At 39.9% G+C, this 22,224-nt stretch overlaps 2 protein-coding genes across 2 annotated transcripts in view; both read left to right on the top strand.

The window, feature by feature from the left end:
* The window catches only part of LOC308609414 (uncharacterized protein), a gene marked incomplete at its 5' end in the record, with an annotated part of 115,628 nt that overhangs the window by 36,624 nt on the left and 56,780 nt on the right, over positions 1–22,224 (top strand). Inside the window, 2 exons of the mRNA XM_081223089.1 lie at positions 1,646–1,930; positions 10,973–11,049. Coding sequence (XP_081079215.1) covers positions 1,646–1,930; positions 10,973–11,049 — 362 coding nt within the window. The remainder of the gene's footprint in view (positions 1–1,645; positions 1,931–10,972; positions 11,050–22,224) is intronic.
* On the top strand, positions 1,924–5,030 carry UBQLN2 (ubiquilin 2). The gene has a single exon (XM_081223209.1). It carries the CDS (start codon positions 2,070–2,072, stop codon positions 3,942–3,944), a length of 1,875 nt encoding a protein of 624 aa, XP_081079335.1. The 5' UTR covers positions 1,924–2,069; the 3' UTR covers positions 3,945–5,030.

The raw sequence follows: 22,224 nt of genomic DNA, 5'->3' as shown, positions 1-22,224 counted from the left end.
CATGCTGGGCTTCCCTGGTGGTGCAGTGGTTGAGAGTCAGCCTGCCGATGCAGGGGACACGGGTTCATGCCCCAGTCCGGGAAGATCCCACAGGCCGTGGAGCAGCTAGGCCCGTGAGTCATGACTGTTGAGCCTGTGCGTCCGGAGCCTGTGCTCCGCAACGGGAGAGGCCACAACAGTGAGAGGCCTGCGTACTGCAAAAGAAAAAAAAAATCTGCCTGCCAATGCAGGGGACACGGGTTCAATCCCTGGTCTGGGAATATTCCACATGCTGAGGAGCAACTAAGCCCTGTGCCACAACTACTGAGCCTGCGCTCTGGAGCCTGCATGCCACAACTACTGAGCTGCCTGCCACAACTACTGAAGCCCGTGTGCCTAGGGCCCGTGCTTCACAACAAGAGAAGCCATTGCAATGAGAAGCCCATGCACCACAACGAAGAGTAGCCCCCGCTCGCCACAACTAGAGAAAGCCCTCGTGCAGCAACGAAGACCTAACTCAGCAAAAAAAAAAAAGGAACAGTTATTCATAATTTTAGCACCTAGTAATAACCACCATTAACATACTTGTGTATAGTGTTCCAGGTTTCTTTTTATACATACACATACATTGTCTTTAAAGACAGTTTATACATACAAACTGTTTATAACAAATAGTTTTAACATAAAAATATATTTACTGTATTTTTTGGTATTGAAACATGTGATTGTATAATTTCTAATTGTATGGAAATATATAAAACTGAAAGTGAAAATACTCTGTAATTTCCCTGTAACTACCATTTATTTCATGTACTCTTTTTATCATACAAATTAACCACCTGTTTCTTAAACAGTGAATATTATTTTTTGTATGGTAATATCATAATATATCTGACCAATCCTGTGTAAAGAGACACTGATTACCTTTTAAAATATTTTTTAAATGCTTCAGTGCATGTACAGTTTATACATATGTATTTTTGTGTCCTTATTCAATTATTTTCATAGGTGAGGTCTCTAAATGAGGCATTTCCAAATAAAGGTGGAAATATTTAAAATGTTTACATATATGTTAAAATTGCCTTAAGATAACAACTTACACTTCAGTTGGCATGAAAGTTCATTTTCTCAGCTCTCTCTCAATGATAAGGTTTATTATTATTTTTCAACTTTGCCAATATAAGACAGAAGAGTCTCATTGTTTTAATTTGAAATTCTTTGATTGCTAGTGAGCTTAATCATCCTTTTATATGCCCATTGGCCATGTGCACTTCTTTTGTAAAATGCAGGCTCTTGCCCAGTCCTCTTCCCTTCCCCCAAGGGGGGTGTTCATCTTTTCCTTTTTGCTTTGTCAGAGTTCTTTGGTTCTCATTTTTTATCTTTTACTTCGGGTCGATCTGATTCAGGCTTTCATCTTTTCACTTCACTGCCTGATGGAATATATATAAATATATGAATATATATATATATAAATATATATATATATATATATATATATATATATATATATATTCTCCATTAGTCTTTAATGTCCTTTATAGAAGCTGGCTCCCTTTCCCCTCTTCCTCCTTCCTTCCCTCTCTTTTCTCTTGTCTTCTGTTGTCCCTTTGTTTCTTTCTCTCTGTTTCTCTCTCTCCCCCTCATCTTTTTTTTTTTTTTTTTTCAGTACATAAGTTTTTAATTTTGACCGAGTCGACTCTATCACCCTGGGCCTGGCGCCGCGTCAGCAGAGGGGGGCGGGGAGGCGAGCGCGGAACTGGGGGAGGGGAAGGGGCGGGGAGGAGCGGGCGGAGCAGCTGCGCGAGCTGCTGGGAGACCGCGCGGTGGGATCACACGGCGGCGGCGGCGGCGGCGGCGGCCCAGAGACCTGAACGGCGAGACCTCGGCCCGCGGCCTACTCGGAGCCCTCTCTCCACCGGAGGACCAGGGATCCGCAGTCTTCAACACAGAGGTACCGTGCTCCGCGCTCCCCGCCCAGCCCGGCCCAGCCTGCTGCGGCGGTGCCTCCTTCCTTCCTTCTTCCCTCGCTCTCTCTCTCGCCCGCCCGCCCGCCCGCGCCTTCCCTGTCTGCCTGCGTCACTGCGGCCGCCATGGCTGAGAACGGCGAGAGCAGCGGCCCCCCGCGCCCCTCCCGCGGCTCTGCTGCGGCCCAAGGCCCTGCCTCTGCCCCGGCGGAGCCCAAAATTATCAAAGTCACTGTGAAGACCCCCAAAGAGAAAGAGGAGTTCGCAGTGCCCGAGAACAGCTCAGTCCAGCAGTTTAAGGAAGCGATTTCGAAACGCTTCAAATCCCAAACGGATCAGCTAGTGCTGATTTTTGCCGGAAAAATCTTAAAAGATCAAGATACCTTGATTCAGCATGGCATCCATGATGGACTGACTGTTCATCTTGTCATCAAAAGCCAGAACCGACCTCAGGGCCAGTCCACCCAGCCTAGTAATGCCGCGGGAACTAATACTACCACCGCGTCGACTCCCAGGAGTAACTCCACACCTATTTCCACAAATAGCAACCCGTTTGGGTTGGGGAGCCTGGGAGGACTTGCAGGCCTTAGCAGCCTGGGCCTGAGCTCGACCAACTTCTCTGAGCTCCAGAACCAGATGCAGCAGCAGCTCCTGTCGAGCCCTGAGATGATGATCCAAATCATGGAAAACCCCTTTGTTCAGAGCATGCTTTCGAATCCTGATCTGATGAGGCAGCTCATTATGGCCAATCCACAGATGCAACAATTGATTCAGAGAAACCCAGAAATCAGTCACCTGCTCAACAACCCAGATATAATGAGGCAGACCCTCGAAATCGCCAGGAATCCAGCTATGATGCAAGAAATGATGAGAAATCAAGACCTGGCTCTCAGCAATCTTGAAAGCATCCCAGGTGGCTACAATGCTTTACGGCGCATGTACACTGACATTCAAGAACCCATGCTGAATGCCGCACAAGAGCAGTTTGGGGGTAATCCGTTTGCCTCGGTGGGGAGCAGTTCCTCCTCTGGGGAAGGTACGCAGCCTTCCCGCACAGAAAATCGCGATCCACTACCCAATCCGTGGGCGCCACCACCGGCTACCCAGAGTTCTGCGACCACCAGCACAACAACGAGCAGTGGCAGTGGATCTGGCACTAGCTCTAGCAGTGCTACGGGGAACACAGTGGCTGCAGCTAATTATGTCGCCAGCATCTTCAGCACCCCAGGAATGCAGAGCTTGCTGCAACAGATAACTGAAAACCCCCAGCTGATCCAGAATATGCTGTCTGCACCCTATATGAGAAGCATGATGCAGTCGCTGACCCAGAATCCAGATTTGGCTGCACAGATGATGCTGAATAGCCCTGTGTTTACTGCAAATCCTCAGCTGCAGGAGCAGATGCGTCCACAGCTCCCTGCTTTCCTGCAGCAGATGCAGAATCCAGACACACTGTCAGCCATGTCAAACCCAAGAGCAATGCAGGCTTTAATGCAGATCCAGCAGGGGCTACAGACATTAGCCACTGAAGCACCTGGCCTTATTCCAAGCTTCACTCCAGGTGTGGGGGTGGGGGTGCTGGGAACGGCTATAGGCCCTGTAGGCCCAGTCACACCCATAGGCCCCATTGGCCCCATAGTCCCGTTTACTCCCATAGGCCCCATTGGACCCATAGGACCCACTGGCCCTGCAGGTCCCCCTGGCTCCACTGGCTCAGGCGCCCCCCCTGGGCCCCCTGTATCTAGCTCTGCACCCAGTGAAACTACGAGCCCAACATCGGAATCTGGACCCAACCAGCAGTTCATTCAGCAAATGGTGCAGGCTCTGGCTGGAGCAAATCCTCCGCAGCTGCCGAATCCAGAAGTCAGATTTCAACAACAACTGGAACAGCTCAACGCAATGGGGTTCTTAAACCGGGAAGCAAACTTGCAGGCTCTAATAGCAACAGGAGGCGACATCAATGCAGCCATTGAGAGGCTGCTGGGTTCCCAACCATCATAATTACATTTCTGTACCTTGAAAAAATGTATCTTATTTTTGATAATGGCTCTTAAATCTTTAAACACACATAATTGTATTTTACTTTCACTTTGATTCTTTTAAATCTGTCTAGTTACAAATTTAATATGCATTTTAAGGTGGAGTCCTTTCCTCCCTCTTTGTTTCTTCCCTCCCCCCTTCCCTCCTCCCTTCCCTCTTCCCTTCCCTTCTCCCTCCCTCCCTCCCTCCCTCCTTTCCTTCCTTCCTTCCTTCCTTCCTTCCTTCTCTGTTTTGAATGGTGGGAATCAATGCTGTTTCACTCAAAGGTGTTGCATGCAAACATTTCTGCTTTTATTGTGATTTTTGGAAACAGGTATCAACCTTTACAGTTGGGTGAACAAGTTTTGTCCTACAGATGTCCAATTTATTTGCATTTTAAACATTATCCTATGATAGTAATTAAATGTAGAATGAAAATATTAAAACATAAGTTAATTGAAGCTCTAATTTGTGGTACAATATTGCTTATTGTGACTTTGGCATGTATTTTTGCTAGCAAAATGCTGTAAGATTTATACCATTTGATCTTTTTTGCTATATTTATACACAGTACAGTAAGCACAATTGGAACTGTACATCTAGAAATATTACAACAGAATCTCTGAGCAGAATATGTATAACCAAAATGAGAAACGATATAAGAAATATTTCTGGAGCTCGGTATATCTCACAATTTTGTAGAATCTTACAGCATCTTTGATAAACTTCTCAGTGGAAATGTTGGCTAGGCAAGTTCAGTTAAAATATAGTAGAAATGTTTATCCTGGTATCTCTACGTATACATTTAATTGTACAGAAAACTTACAGTGTGACATTGTGTCAACATTTGCAAATTGATTGTATATGATCTTAATCTTAGTGCAGCCTGAAGGATCAGTATAGTAATGCCAGGAAAGTGCTTTTTTTAAGACTTCCTTCTCAGCTTCTCCCGTAAAGAGACCCTAATACGCATTTTGATTTGTAATTGGAAATGTAACTTTCACTGAAAATGTCATGTGACGTTTGCATTACTTTTAACTGCTGTGTATAAAGGAAACTGTATCTTTTGACTCTATCAGTTATTTCTCTTGTGCACAGGGAAAAATGCATTAAAAATGACTAAAAAAATAAAAAAAAATTAAAAATGGATAAATATTTTCCTTTTTGCCTTCTGGCCCTAGGTTCATGTTTAGAAGGATTGCCAACCCAAGATTATATAAATCTTATCCTGTATTTCTCTAATTTTGATGGTTTTGTTTTTTTAAAAATGTTCCTTTGCCCTGTCTGGAATTATTTTGATGTATAGATTTAGGTATTCTAACTTTTTTTTTCCCCCAAAGGGTAGACAGTTGTTACCCTGTTTTTATCTCATTGTTCTCATCCCCCCCTCCATTTGAAATGTCATACATATATATACTTTATACTGTGTTTGAATTCTCTTTAGTACCACTGAACACTGTAGCCCCAGTACACCAGCCTGTAGTTATTGAGTTAGAAATGGCTTCATATCTCTTAGGGCAAGTCCTCCTTTTTTATCTTTTTTATTTTTCACAATTTTCTAATGATTCCGACGTGTTTGTTTTACCAGATGAACTTTACAGTTATTAGATTTCCCTCCCCCCCCACAAAAAAAATAAATTGGGAATTTGATTAGGATTGTCTTAAATTGATACGATAGTGAGAAGTACAGAATTACAGTGCTCTCCAGAAACATGATATATTGCCTCATTTTTAAAAAGCTTTTACATCCTTCAAGAGAGTTTTATTTATCTAAGTCCCATATAATTTGTAATAAATGTATTCCTAGGTAATACAGATATATGGGAAACAATACTGCAATTGGGAGCTCTTATTCAGTGTGTTACCTATGTGGTCATTTTTGCTATATAGGGGAAGAATGTATTTTCATAGATTAATTTTAAGTTGGCAGTTTATTGGAATCTATTAAATTCAGAGACATTCAGTTGATCCTTTTGAGTTTTTCCTGGTAAGGAATCATATCAATGATAAGTTATAATGATAGGTTATTTTCAAAATTTATAACATAGTTTCTGATGGCATGGGTTAAACAATTCCAGAATAGTGCTAAAGAAGAAAAGTGGCAGTGGCATTCTTGTCTTGTTTCTCATTTTAACCAGACTATGTTTGCTGCAGCAATTCTAAATTGCATTTTTGAAAAACCATTCCTCTGGGAGATGGTCAAATAAGTTTGCAAAATGCTGTATACTATAGCCCCTCTTGGAGAGTCATTAGGCAGTAAATTTTGACTAGTATTATTTTGTTTAAAGGAGTATGTTCTTTAAAAGAGTAAAAACTATTTAATCTTATCTAACTCAGCATTTCCTAAACTTATTTGAGTAAAGAACAACTTTTTTCCCTTTTAAACACCCTAATAACATTTGGCATATCATTGTTCCTCAGAACATCAAGTTAGGAAATGGTGATTTATTATTTCACTGCTGTATGATGCTGGGTGTTTATGATAATTACAATAGCAAAGTCTGCCATAATAAATTTAAGAATTTTTATGACATGAAAGATTTTATAGGAAAATCAATATAAAAATAAGCCAGTGACATAGAAAATGGCAAGAAATCAATAGCTATAGGAAAAACTGGATGTTTACTGAGGCCTGGCTGGCTCAGACAATTTAACAGGTACATTTCTTTCAGGCATTCAAGGAACAGAGAATTCCTTAATTACCCTTGCCAAATGTTTCTCTACCTTTTAATACATTTTGTTTTCTCCCTGAAAAGGTCCAAGTCTTTAATTTATTAATTCTATTTTTTGGTTGTATTTTTGCTTTCCAGTTAATTAATTTTTGTTTATAACTTTATTTACCCTTTTTAAAAATTTTTAAAACTGTTCATCTCTTACGTGATATAATTTCCTCTTATTATCTTGCAAGTTCTTTTCATAGGCTCTGTTTTTGTTTTGTGTTTTATCTACTGTTAATTCACAATTTATCCATTTATTCATCGTTGAATAAGAAGGGCACATCCTAACCTGCTATCTCTCTCCCTCCAATAAGAGTGGGGTAATTCTTTTATGCTTTCACTATTTACTTGGTTGTCATCCCCTCTCTAAGCTTACACTAGATGGCTAGATGGTGTGAGTTTATATTACTGTCTCTGTGAGCCAGCAGAATGAGGTAGTGGGGAGGGAGCTAGGGCCAGGGACAATCCCAGCAGGAGATGTTCACCTCAAGTTGGCTTTCTTCATTTGCTCTTTTGGCCTCTACTTCAGGTATGTGATATCATATATACTCGCCACTTGTGTGTGGCCAGTGTGTGGGGGGGTTGGATATAAAACATTGAAATAAGTCCTGCTGGTTTATTAATGAGGACTTATATCAGGTTGAGACCATCATGTTTATTGAGACCATGGTCAGAGACGCTGAGCTTGCCTTCTGAGAAGGGGCAGCCTACTCCAAAGTCTGTTGATGTGCAGTGTCAAAATAGCAACAAAAGGAGTAATTCCTGTCAGGGGCTAGCCCAGGGGTTTGGGTTAAGGTATCAGGAGAGCCCTTTGGCCTGTGTTTCATGTTCACAAAACTCAAATTCAGAATTTTAACATTATTCTCAAATGAATTGATTACTCCAGCCATACAGCTAGACTGAGTTGATTGAAAATGTTCATAATACAGCTTAATTTAGTAAATGTAAACCTTTAAAACTATGTGGCAATTTTGATATTTCCAATTTGTATTATTTTATTTAAAAAATGTATTGGGAGGCTTAGATGAAGAACGTTACTCAGGCTTACCTCAATTTATGAAAGGTTCTCATCCCAGTCTTTTTCACTGCCTGCTCCCACCTTCAGTCCTTGCTCCTTTAAGCTAGATGGTATTAGTGCTTTTCTGCCAGGATTTTCTTGATTTGTCAATATGTCACAGAACTTCAGATTGGTGATATCTTTCAATATGGCCCCATCAGCATCATGTCTTATAGAAATTCCTTGACAATTCTAATGCCCTCATTGTTTGTACAGGTTTTGCTAAATTTTTGTTTCCCTGTGGTCATTTCTATTGATTTGTGGGAGAAAGGGCAAAAATTGGGGACCTTTTCCAATGCTACCATCTTCCCAGAAGTCTGTTAGTAAACTTAGGGGAAAAACAATTTTCTAAAACTAGAAAGGAGAAAAATGACTTGGATTATGATTTCAGACTGAAGCCACCCAAAGAGCAACTTCATCAGGTGGTGTACATTCTTACCAAGGCTTTAGACATTTTGATAATGGGTAAGCACCATTGGCAAAAGCTATTCTAAACCAGCAAACTCCAAAGGTTGGGTAAGCCACTCTCAAATAAGGAATTGTTTGTCCTGACATACATAGGCAGCATTATTCATCAAAAGGATATGTATTGAAGCATATGGCTAGCTAGCTTCAGCTGTACTGAGGTATCTAAACACAGATTTGGGTTCTCTAAGTACTATCAAAATTCAACTTCAGAACTTCTTAGCCCAATGTGTAGATTAGCAAATTTAAGGTAATTTCAGGAAAGATGCCTTAATTTATTATTAAAAGAATAGTTGATGAGCATGAAAGAAAAAGAAGACATGATTACTCAGCTCTAGCTTGGATTTCACAATATTGTTTCTGTTAGATTGGGATGATAATAATAATAGCTAATGTATTCATGGTTATGTTCAATTTTCATAGCAACCCTATAAGGTAGTACTACTATTATCTTCCCCAGTTTACATATAAGGAAATAAACTAGCAGATTAATTTTCTGGGGTCACACTGCTACTAAGTGACAGAGTCAAAATTTGAACCCAATTCTGAGATTCCAGAGTGTGTGCTTAACCAGTTCACTCTTCTGCTTCCCCCTGAATCTATTAAACTATACTGGTCTATTTATAATAGAGATTTTATAATAAATTATGTACTAACTTGCCTCCTGGGTGTTGTTGTGGAGATACATTAGCTGTTGTTAAATGAATGCATCTCTGCTGCTGTTCACTCTGGTGCAGCTCCCATAAAAATGCATATGTGAGAATCAGCTTTGTCATAATCAAAACTGCAATTTGGTGGTTTGGCTTTCTGACTTTTGAGTTATGGCTAATATTTGAAACTGTCCTTCAGTACATCTGTCCACAGTGTCCTAATACATACGGTATGCCTCCAAATTGGCAATCACATGGGCCACTTGTGCTTCAGCTGCTCTGGAGGATGCCTGCATTGTGTTGAGCTGCCTCCCAGAGACCTCAGAAGGCAATAAACATTGTGTACCTCACCATGGTATTTGGCAGTTTCTCAAAATGCCCTTAAGAATAAAAATGGAGTAACATGAGCTAGATAATAACAGGCCAGTAGATGGGTTAGTAAGTTGAATTGACAGTGTCAAATGATGTGTCAATATAAACAAGCGGTTTCTAACCTCAGTTCTGTCTCATTGAAGTTATTTTTCAGTAACTAGTATGAAAATATAAAATAGCTTGCCCATCGCATGTCAAATAGTATAGTATTAGAAGGCAGAATAAATGCACTGGATGTGACTAACAAGATCCAAAAGTCCTTAGTAGATCGAAGAAGAACTATAGCCAAATCTAGCAGGATTACACTGAATAGGATAAAATGTAAAGTCTTGTATCAAAAATTCAGTTACTAAAGGAAAGGGATTATGTGGCTTAAAAAAGCATTTGTGAAAAAGACTCAGTGATTTTAATTTACTATAAGTTTAACATGAGCCCACCATGTGAGATTATAGTTCACACAGGTGTAATAAAGTCTTAGGCTCTATTAATAGAGGCATGGTGTCCAGCACAGAGAAGCCCTTCATAATGTTTTTTTCTTTACTTGATCGTTTATGTTGAGAGATTTGGATCATTTCAGAGCATCACAATTAAGATGGACACAGACAACCTGGAAAGTGACCAAGATGGTAACTCATTTACAAATAGACACAGAACAATTATTAAAAGGATCAAGAATGTTTTAGTCTAAAGACTGGGTGTTGTGGATATTTTTTTTTAATAATTGAGGGCCTTGTCAGATAGAAGAGGCATAACATTTACTTGGGTAGTTTCAGAGGGCAAATCAATTTAAATTTTACAAGAAGTCAGAATTTGGGCTTACTATTAGGAACTTTATAGCAATAAATTGAAGATACCCTTGTCACTGGACATGTTTAAATGGAAGCCCATTAGACAGAAATATTCAAAAATGAATTAGAAGAACTTCAAGATTCCTTCCAAAGCTAATATTCTCCCAAATGGGCTTTTCAGCTTCTCACTGAAGTTTCAAGGTCTGAGGTCAAAGTTGTTCCAGGATGAAGTCATGTTACAGACTCCTGCATTTCTTACTTTAATAAATAGCAAATCAGAAGTAGACTGCCACCTTTGTTGATATAATGTCTAGATAAACACATTGTTTTATTTCATGATGGTACACATGGGAAAAGGACTCAAATAAAATTTTAAACAATGTCAGCAAGTGCTGAGAGCTTGGGAGGAGGAAATAGGAGCAGATGCCTGAGGTCAAAGGACTCTAGTTTGAGAATGAAGGTTACAGTGCTATTCTGACCTCCTGTTTCTCTTGATAATATTCTCCTCCCCCTGGCATTCACCATGGTTTTGTGAGGAAGCTGAAACTAAGAGTGGTATGTAGGATGTAAGGATATAGCAGTGCGTGTGTGTGTGTGTGAATGTGTGTGTATATATATGTGTATGTGTGTGTATATATATATATATATATATATATATATATATATATATAGTCGGCCAAAAAGTTCCTTCAGGTTTTTCCATAACATCCAATGGAAAACCTGAATGAACTTATTGGCTGACCCAATATATACATATATGTATATATGTACATATATATATATATATATATATATATATATATATATATATATATATAATTCCGTACATAATTCTTTACTTAGGGCGATCCTTTTAGAGCAAAAGAAAAGTTTGTACTGTGCTTTACATGATACCTTGGGTTTCATTACATCAAATAAATGACCTTAATATTTTTGAGTCATTATGCTTTGTATTCCTTAGGACTCCAAAGGATTTGGAAAAGAGCATCCTGGTACTGGGTACAGGCTGAAACACATCAGTTTCCTTATTTGAGGAAAGTAAATCGAACCTCAAATGTGTGTGTATGTGTGTGTGTAAAACTTTGTTTTGCTAGCTACATATAGGTCCCCTCCACATACACTTATACTAATGAACTACCGTGATACATTCCCCATGTAGATGTTTGCCTTCTCCATGAGCCTTCACCTGGATTAACCATATATTATGTGACCAGAGGCTATAGGAAAATTGTCTTGGCTTTCTTGCTTTACTCACACCCCTGCTTCCATTTTTGGATGTATTCCTATGTCTAGATGGCTTTAGGCAGTTTCGCTTATTTTTAATTTTTTAACATCTTTATTGGAGTATAATGGCTTTACATTGATGTGTTACTTTCTCCTGTATAACAAAGTGAATCAGCTATACACATATCCTCATATCTCCTCCTTCTTGCACCTCCCTCCCACCCTCCCTATCCCACCCCTCTAGGTGGACACAAAGCACCGAGCTGATCTCCCTGTGCTATGTGGGTGCTTCCCACTAGCTATCTATTTCACACTTGGTAGTGTATACATGTCAGTGCTTCTCTCTTACTTCATCCCAGCTTACCCTTCACCCTCCACGTGTCCTCAAGTACATTCTCTACATCTGAGTCTTTATTCCTGACCTTCCCCTAGGTTCCTCAGAACCATATTTTTTTAAGATTCCATATATATGTGTTAGCATATGGTATTTGTTTTTCTGTTTCTGACTTACTTAATTCTATATGACAGATCCTGAGTCCATCCACCTCACTACAAATAACGCAATATCGTTTTTTATGACTGAGTAATATTCCATTGTATATATATGACACATCTTTATCCATTCATCTGTTGATGGACACCTAGGTTGCTTCCAGTCCTGGCTAATGTAAATACAGCTGCAATGAACATTGTGGTACATGACTCTTTTTGAATTATGGTTTTCTCAGGGTATATGCCCAGTAGTAGGAATGCTGGGTCATATGGTACTTCTTTCTATTTTGGATTTTAAGGAACCTCCATGCTGTTCTCCATAGTGGTTGTATCAATTTACATTCCCACAAAAGGTGCAAGAGGGTTCCCTTTTCTCCACACCCTTTCCAGCACTTATTGTTCGTAGAGTTTTTGACAATGGCCATTCTGACCAGTGTGACTGTGATTTTGATTTACATTTCTCTAATGACTAGTGATGTTAAGCCTCCTTTCATTTGTTTGTTGGCAATCTGTATATCTTCTTTGGAGAAATTTCTATTTAGGTCTTCTGCCTATTTTTGGATTGGGTTGTTTGTTTTCTGATATTGAGCTGCATGAGCTGCTTGTTAATTTTGGAGATTAATCCTTTCTCAGTTGCTTCATTTGCAAATATTTTCTCCCATTATGAGGGTTGTGTTTTCGTCTGGTTTATGGTTTCATTTGTTGTGCAAGAGCTTTGAAGTTTCATTAGGTCCCTTATGTTTATTTCTGTTTTTACTTCGATTTCTCTAGGAGATAGGTCAAAAAGGATCTTGCTATGACTTGTGTCATACAGTGTTCTCCCTATGTTTTCCTCTAAGACTTATATAGTGTCTGCCCTTAATTTGAGGTCTTTAATCCATTTTGAGTTTATTTTTCTGCATTGTGTTAGGGAGTGTTCTAATTTCATTATTTTCCATGTAGCTGTCCAGTTCTCCCAGCACCACTTATTGATGAGGCTGTCTTTTCTCCATTGTATATTCTTGCTTTTTTTATCAAAGATAAGGTGACCATATGTGCGTGGGTTTATCTCTGTTCCATTGATCTATGTTTCTGTTTTTCTGCCAGGACCATACTATCTTTTTTTGTTTTTTTTTTAACATCTTTATGGAGGATAATTGCATTACAATGGTGTGTTAGTTTCTGCTTTATAACAGTGAATCAGTTATACATCTACATATGTTCCCATATCTCTTCCCTCTTGCGTCTCCCTCCCTCCCACCCTCCCTATCCCACCACTCTAGGTGGTCACAAAGCACCAAGCTGATCTCCCTGTGCTATGGGGCTGCTTCCCACTAGTTATCTATTTTACGTTCGGTAGTGTATATATATCCATGCCACTCTTTCATTTTGTCACAGCTTACCCTTCCCCCTCCCCATATCTTCAAGTCCATTCTCTAGTAGGTCTGTGTCTTTATTCCCATCTTACTCCTAGGACCTTCATGGCTTTTTTTTTCTTAGATTCCATATATATGGTGAGCATTAGGTATTTGTTTTTCTCTTTCTGACTTACTTCACTCTGTATGACAGGATCTAGGTCCATCTACCTCACTACAAATAACTCAATTACGTTTCTTTTTATGGCTGAGTAATATTCAATTGTATATATGTGCCACATCTTCTTTATCCATTCATCTGTTGATGGACACATAGGTTGCTTCCATGTCCTGGCTATTGTAAATAGAGCTGCAATGAACATTTTGGTACATGACTCTTTTTGTTTTTTTTTTGCGGTACGCGGGCCTCTCACTGCTGTGGCCTCTCCCGTTGCAGAGCACGGGCTCTGGACGTGCAGGCTCAGCGGCCATGGCTCATGGGCCCAGCCGCTCCGCGGCATGTGGGATCTTCCTGGACGGGGGCACGAACCCGCGTCCCCTGCATCGGCAGGCGGACTCCCAACCAATGCGCCACCAGGGAAGCCCCATGACTCTTTTTGAATTATGGTTTTCTCAGGGTATATGCCCAGTAGTGGGATTGCTGGGTCGTATGGTAGTTCTATGTGTAGTTTTTTAAGGAATCTCGATACTGTTCGCCTTAGTGGCTGTATCAATTTTCATTCCCACTAGCAGTGCAAGAGTGTTCCCTATTCTCCACACCCTCCCCAGCATTTATTGTTTCTAGATTTTTTGATGATGGCCATTCTGACCGGTGTGAGATGATGTCTCATTGTAGTTTTGATTTGCATTTCCCTAACAATTAATGATGTTGAGCATTCTTTCATGTATTTGTTTGCAGTCTGTATATCTTCTTTGGAGAAATGTCTATTTAGGTCTTCTGCCCATTTTTCGATTGGGTTGTTTGGTTTTTTTTTGTTATTGAGCTGCATGAGCTGCTTGTAAATTTTGGAGGTTAATCCTTTGTCAGATGTTTCATTTGCAAATATTTTCTCCCATTCTGAGGGTTGTCTTTTGGTCTTGTTTATGGTTTCCTTTGCTGTGCAAAAGCTTTGAAGTTTCATTACATCCCATTTGTTTATTTTTGGTTTTATTTCCATTTCTCTAGGAGGTGGGTCCAAAAGGATCCTAGTGTGATTTATGTCATAGTGTATTCTGCCTATCTTTTCCTCTAAGAGTTTGATGGTGTCTGGCCTTACATTTAAGTCTTTAATGTATTTTGAGTTTATTTTCTATATGGTGTTAGAGAGTTTTCTAATTTCATACTTTTACGTTTACCTGTCCAGTTTTCCCAGCGGCACATATTGAAGAGGCTGTCTTTTCTCCACTGTATATTCTTGCCTCCTTAGTCAAAGATAAGGTGACCATATGTGCGTGGGTTTATCTCTGGGCCTTCTATCCTGTTCCATTGATCTATATTTCTTTTTTTCTGCCAGTACCATACTGTCTTGATTACTGTAGCTTTGTAGTATAGTCTGAACTCAGGAAGCCTGATTCCTCCAGCCTCATTTTTTGTTTTAAAGACTGCTTTGGCTATTCGGGGTCTTTTGTGTTTCCATACAAATTGTGAAATTTTTTGTTCTAGTTCAGTGAAAAATGCCAGTGGTAGTTTGATAGGGATTGCATTGAGTCTGTAGATTGCTTTGGGTAGTAGATTCATTTTCACAGTGTTGATTCTTCCAATCCAAGAACATGGTATATCTCTCCATCTACTTGTATCAACTTTAATTTCTTTCTACAGTGTCTTATAATTTTCTGCATACGGGTCTTTTGTCTCCATATGTAGGTTTATTCCTATATATTTTATTCTTTTTGTTGCAATGGTAAATGGAAGTGTTTCCTTAATTTCACTTTCAGATTTTTCATCATTAGTGTATAGGAATGCCAGAGATTTCTGTGCATTAATTTTGTGTCCTGCTACTTTACCAAATTCATTGATTAGCTCTAGTAGTTTTCTGGTAGCATCTTTGGGACTCTCTATGTATATTATCTTGTCATCTGCAAACAGTGACATCTTTACTTCTTCTTTTCCGATATGGATTCATTTTACTTCTTTTTCTTCTCTGATTGCTATGGCTAAACCTTCCAAAACTATGTTGAATAATAGTGGTGAGACTGGGCAACCTTGTCTTGTTCCTGATCTTAGTGAAAATGGTTTCAATTTTTCACCATTGAGGATGATGTTGGCTGTGGGTTTGTCATATATGGCCTTTATTATGTTGAGGAATGTTCCCTCTCTGCCTACTTTCTGCAGTGTTCTTATCATAAACCGGTCTTAAATTTTGAAGAAAGTTTCCGCTGCATCTATTGAGATGATCATATGGTTTTTATCCTTCAATTTGTTAATATAGTGTATCACATTGATTGATTTGTGTATATTGAAGAATCCTTGCATTCCTGGAATAAACCCCACTTATCATGGTGTACGATTCTTTTAATGTGCTGTTGGATTCTGTTTCCTAGTATTTTGTTGAGGATTTTTGCGTCTATATTCATCAGTGTTGTTGGCCTGTAGTTTTCTTTCTTTGTGACATTGTTGTCTGGTTTTCATTGTCATTTGTTTTTAGGTATTTTTTTGATTTCCTCTTTGATTTCTTCAGTGATCACTTCCTCATTAAGTAGTTTATTGTTTAGCCTCCATGTGTTTGTACTTTTTACAGATCTTTTCCTGTAATTTATATCTAGTATCATAGCGTTGTGTTCGGAAAAGATACTTGATACAATTTCAAATTTCGTAAATTTACCAAGGCTTCATTTGTGACCCAAGATATGATCTATCCTGCAGAATGTTCCATGAGAACTTGAGAAAAATGTGTATTCTGTTATTTTTGGATGGAATGTCCTATAAATATCAATTAAATCCACCTTGTTTAATGTATCATTTAAAGCTTGTGTTTCCGTATTCATTTTCATTTATTTTCATTTTGCATGATCTGTCCATTGGTGAAACTGGGGTGCTAAAGTCTCCTACTACGATTGTGTTACTGTCGATTTCCCCTTTTATGGCTGTTAGTATTTGCCTTATGTATTGAGGTGCTCCTATGTTGGTTTCATAAATATTTACAATTGTTATATCTTCTTGGATTGATCCCTTGATCATTATGTAATGTCCTTCCTTCTCTCTTGTAATAGCCTTTATTTTAAAATCTATTTTGTCTGATGAGAATGCTACTCCAGCTTTCTTTTGATTTCCATTTGTATGGAATATCTTTGGTCCATCCCCTCATTTTCAGTCTGTATGTGTCCCTAGGTCTGAAGTGGGTCTCTTGTAGACAGCATATATATGGGTCTTGTTTTTGTATACATTCTGCCAGTCTGTGTCTTTTGGTGGGAGCATTTAATCCATTTACACTTAAGGTAATTATCGATATGTATGTTCCTATTCCCATTTTCTTAATTGTTTTTGGTTTGTTATTGTAGGTCTTTTCCTTCTCTTTTGTTTCTTGCCTAGAGAAGTTCCTTTAGCATTTGTTGTAAAGCTGGTTTGTGGTGCTGAATTCTCTTAGCTTTTGCTTCTCTGTAAATGTTTTAATTTCTCCATCAAATCTGAATCAGATCCTTGCTGTGTAGAGTAATCTTGGTTGTAGGTTTCTCTCCTTCATCACTTTGAATATGTCCTTGTGGCTTGCAGAGTTTCTGCTGAAAGATCAGCTGTTAACGTTATGGGGATTCGCTTCTGTGTTATTTGCTGTTTTTCCCTTGCTACTTTTTTTTTTTTTTTTTGTGGTACGCGGGCCTCTCACTGCTGTGGATTTTCCCATTACAGAGCACAGGCTCCGGACATGCAGGCTCAGTGGCCATGGCCCACGGGCCCAGCCGCTCCACGTGGGATCCTCTCGGACCGGGGCACAAACCCGTGTCCCCTGCATCGGCAGGCAGACTCCCAACCACTGTGCCACCACGGAAGCCCCCCTTGCTACTTTTAATATATTCTCTTTGTATTTAATTTTTGATAGTTTGATTAATATGTCTCTTGGTGTGTTTCTCTTTGGATTTATCCTGTATGGGACTCTCTGGGCTTCTTGGACTTGATTAACTATTTCCTTTCCCATATTAGGGAAATTTTCAACTATAATCTCTTCAAATACTTTCTCAGTCTCTTTCTTTTTCTCTTCTTCTTTTGGGACCCATATAATTTAAATGTTGGTGTGTTTAATGTTGTCCCAGCGGTCTCTGAGACTGTCCTCAGTTCTTTTCATTCTTTTTTCTTTATTCTTCTCTGCAGTAATTATTACCATTATTTCATCTTCCAGGTCACTTACCCATTATTCTGCCTCAGTTATTCTGCTATTGTTCCCTTCTAGAGTATTTTTAATTTCATTTATTGTGTTGTTCATCGTTGCTTGTTTCCACTTTAGTTCTCCTAGTTCCTTGTTAAATATTTCTTGCATTTTCTCTATTCTTATTCCAAGATTTTGGATCATCTTTACTATCATTATTCTGAATTCTTTTTCAGGTAGACTGCCTATTTCCTCTTCATTTGTTAAGTCTGGTGGGCTTTTGCCTTGCTCCTTCATCTGCTGTGTGTTTTTCTGTCTTCTCATTTTGCTTATCTTACTGTGTTTTGGTTCTCCTTTTTGCAGGCTGCAGGTTCGTAGTTCCCATTGTTTTTGGTGTCTGTCCTCAGTGGCTAAAGCTGGTTCAGTGGGTTGTGTAGGCTTCCTGGTGGAGGGGACTAGTGCCTGTGTTCTGGTGGATGAGGGTGGGTCTTGTCTTTCTGGTGGGCAGGTCCGCATCTGGTGGTGTGTTTTGGGGTGTGTTTGGCCTTATTATGAGTTTAGGCAGCCTCTCTGCTAATGGGTGGGTTTGTGTTCCTGTCTTGCTAGTTGTTTGGCATAAGGTGTCCAGCACTGTAGCTTGCTGGTCGTTGAGTGAAGCTGGGTCTTGGTGTTGAGATGGAGATCTCTGAGAGATTTTTGCCCTTTGATATTATGTGGAGCTGGGCGGTCTCTTGTGGACCAGTGTTCTGAAGGTGGTCTCCCACTTCAGAGGCACAGCACTGACTCCTGGCTGGGCACCAAGAGCCTTTCATCCACACAGCTCAGAATAAAAGGGAGAAAAAGTAGGAAGGAAGGAAGGAAGGAAAAGAAAGGAAGAAAGAAAGGATAAAATAAAATAAAGATAAAATAATTGTTAAAATAAGAAATAAAAAATAATTTAAAAAAAATTTTTAAGTAAAATAAATAAATAAATAAATGGACGGACAGAACGGTAGCACTAATGGTGAAAGCAAAGCTATACAGACAAAATCTCACACAGAAGCATACACATACACACTCACAAAAACTGGAAATGGGGAAAAAATAATATATCTTGCTCTCAAATTCCACCTCCTCAATTTGGGATGATTTGTTGTCTATTCAGGTATTCCACAGATGCAGGGTACATCAAGTTGATTGTGGAGCTTTAATCCTCGGCTCCTGAGGCTGCTGGGAGTTATTTCCCATTCTCTACTTTGTTCGCACAGCTCACGGGGTTCAGCTTTGGATTTGGCCCCTCCTCTGTGTGTAGATCGCCTGAGGGCGTCTGTTCTTCACGCATACAGGACAGGTTTAAAGGAGCAGCTGATTCGGGGCCTCTGGCTCACTCAGGCCAGGAGGGGGTGGGGAGGGAGGCGCACGGAGTGCCAGGGGAGCCTTCGGCGGCAGAGGCCGGCGGGACGTTGCACCAGCCTGAGGTGCACCTTGCGTTCTCCCGGGGAAGTTGTCCCTGGATCACGGGACCCTGGCAGTGGTGGGCTGCACAGTATCCCGGGAGGGGAGGTGTGGATAGTGACCTCTACTCTCACACAGGCTCCTTGGTGGCGGCAGCTGCAGCCTTAGCGTCTCCTGCCCGTCTCTGGGGTCTGTGCTCTTAGCCACGGCATGTGCCCGTCTCTGGAGCTCCTTTAAGCAGCGCTCTTAATCTCTTCTCCTCGTGCACCAGGAAACAGAGAGAAGAAAAAGTCTCTTGCCTCTTCAGCAGGTCCAACCTTTTCCCGGACTCCCTCCTGGCTAGCCGTGCACTAACCTCTTCAGGCTCTGTTCACGCCACCAACTCCAGTCCTCTCCCTGAAATTCGACTGACCGAAGCTGGAGCCTCAGCTCCCAGCCCCCGCCCCCGCCCACCACGGCGGATGAGCAGACAATCCTCTCCGGCTGGTGAGTGCCGGTTGGCACCCATCCTCTGTGCGGGAATCTCTTCACTTTGCCCTCCACACCTCTGTTGCTGTGCTCTCCTCCGCGGCTTTGAAGCTTCCCCCATCCGCCACCCACATTCTCCGCCTGCGAAGGGGCTTCCTAGTGTGTGGGACCTTTTCCTCCTTCACGGCTCCCTCCCACTGGTGCAGGTCCCGTCCTTATGCTTTTGTCTCTGTTTATTCTTTTTTCTTTTGCGCTGCCCAGGTGCGTGGGTAGTTTCTTGCCTTTTGGGAGGTCTGAGTTCTTCTGCCTGCATTCAGTGGGTGTTCTATAGGAGCAGTTCCACGTGTATATTTCTGATGTATCTGTGGGGAGGAAGGTAATCTCCGCGTCTTTGGCTTATGCCATCTTCCCGGCCCGCCTCCATACTATCTTGATTTCTGTACCTTTATAGTATAATCTGAAGTAAAGGAGGCTGATTCCTCCAGCTCCGTTTTTCTTTCACAATATTTCTTTGAGTATTCGGGGGTTTTTTGTGTTTCAATGCAAATTGTGAAATTTTTTGTTGTACTTCTGTGAAAAATGCCATGGGTAGTTTGATAAGGATTGCATTGAATCTATAGATTGCTTTGGGTAATAGAGTCATTTTCACAATGTAGGTTCTTCCAATCCAAGAACATGGTGTATCTCTCCATCGGTTTGTATTGTCTTTAATTTCTTTCATAAGTTTATTATGGTTTTCTGCATAAAGGTCTTTTGTCTCCTTCAGTAGGTTTATTCCTAGGTATTTAATTCTTTTTGTTGCAGTGGTAAAAGGGAGTGTTTCCTTAATTTCCCTTACAGATTTTTCATTATTAGTGTATAGGAATGCAAGAGATTTCTGTGCATTAATTTTATATCCTGCTACTTTACCAAACTCATCGAGTAGCTCTAGTAGTCTTCTGGTAGTATCTTTAGGATTCTCTGTGTATAGTATTACGTCATCTGCAAACAGTGACACTTTTCTTTTCCGATTTGGATTCGTTTTATCTCTTTTTCTTCTCTGATTGCCGTGGCTACAACTTCCAAAACTATGTTAAATAACAGTGGTAACAGTGGGCAACCTTATCTTGTTCCTGATCTGAGAGGAAATCGTTTCAGTTTTTCACCATTGAGAGCGATGTTTACTGTGGGTTTGTCATATACAGCCTTTATGATATTGAAGTAGGATCTTTCTGTGCCCACTTTCTGGACGATTTTTATCATAAATGGGTGTTGAATTTTATCAAAAGCTTTTTCCGCATCTGTTGAGATTATGAAATGATTTTTGCCCTTTAATTTGTTAATATGTTATATCACATTGACTGATTTGCATTTATTGAAGAATCTTTGCATTACTGGGATAAACCCCATTTGATCATGGTGTCTGATCCTTTTAATGTGCTGTTGCATTCTGTTTCCTACTATTTTGTTGAGGATTTTGGCGTCTATGTTCATCAGTGATATTGGCCTGTAGTTTTCTTTCTTTGAGACATCTTTTTCTGGTTTTGGAATCACAGTGATGGCCTCGTGGAATGAGTTTGGGAGTGGTCCTCCCTCTGCTATATTTTGGAAGAGCTTGAGAAGGATAGGTGTTAGCTCTTCTCTAACACATATATATGTTGGAAGATTTTTAATCACAGTTTTAATTTCAGTGTTTGTGACTGGTCTGTTCATACTTTCTGTTTCTTCCTGGTTCAGTCTCGGAAAGTTGTGCCTTTCTAAAATTTGTCCATTTCTTTCAGGTTTTCTATTTTATTGGCATGGAGTTGCTTGTAGTAATCTCTCATGATCCTTCTGTTTCTGCAGTGTCAGTTGTTACTTCTTTTTCATTTCTAATTCTGTTGATTTGAGTATTCTTTCTTTTTTCCTTGATGAGTCTGGGTAATGATTTATCAGTTTTGTTTATCTTCTCAAAGACCAGCTTTTAGTTTCATTGATGTTTGCTATTGTTTCATTCATTTATTTTTCATTTATTTCTGATCTGATCTTTATGATTTCTTTCCTTCTGCTAAGTTTGGGCTTTTTTCTTCTTTCTCTACTTGCTTTAGATGTAAGGTTAGGTTGTTTATTTGAGATGTTTCTTGTTTCTTGAGGTAGAATTGTCTTGCTATAAACTTCCCTCTTAGAACTGCTTTTGCTGCATCTCATAGGTTTTGGGTTGTCGTGTTTTTATTGTCATTTGTTTCTAGGTATTTTTCGATTTCCTCTTTGATTTCTGCATTCATCTCTTGGTTATTTAGTAGTGTATTGATTAGCCTCCATATGTTTCGTTTTTTTATACTTTTTTTCCTGTAATTGATATCTAGTCTCATAGCGTTGTGGTCAGAAAAGATTCTTGATACGATTTCCATTTTAAATGTACCAAGGCTTGATTTGTGACCCAAGATATGATCTACCCTGGAAAATGTTCCATGGGCATTTGAGAAGAAAGTGTATTCTGTTGTTTTGGGATGGAATGTCCTATAAGTATACATTAAGCCCATCTTGTGTAATGTGTCATTTAATGCTTGTGTTTCCTTATTTATTTTCATTTCAGGTGATCTGTCCTTTGGTGAAATTGGGGTGTTAAAGTCCCGTACTATGATTGTGTTACTGTTGATTTCCCCTTTTATGGCTGTTAGTATTTGCCTTACGTATTGAGGTGCTCCTCTGTTGGGTGCATAAATATTTACAATTGTTATATCTTCATCTTGGATTGATCCCTTGATCATTATGTAGAGTCCTTCTTTGCCTCTTGTAATAGTCTTTATTTTAAAGTCTATTTTGTCTGATAGGAGAATTGCTACTCCAGCTTTCTTTTGATTTCCATTTGCATGGAATATCTTTTTCCATCATCTCATTTTCAGTCTGTATGTGTATGTATGTCTGAAGTGGGGCTCTTGTAGACAGCATATATACATGTCTTGTTTTTGTATCCATTCAGCCAGTCTGTGTCTTTTGGTTGA

Source organism: Mesoplodon bidens (genome assembly GCF_964165515.1).
Source record: "Mesoplodon bidens genome assembly, chromosome: X".
Classification (NCBI taxonomy): domain Eukaryota; kingdom Metazoa; phylum Chordata; class Mammalia; order Artiodactyla; family Ziphiidae; genus Mesoplodon; species Mesoplodon bidens.
This window is presented reverse-complemented; position numbering and strand designations above follow the sequence as displayed.

Coding starts and splice junctions, on each gene's coding strand:
- UBQLN2 (XM_081223209.1), top strand. CDS start 2,070: ATGGCTGAGAACGGCGAGAGCAGCGGCCCCCCGCGCCCCTCCCGCGGC.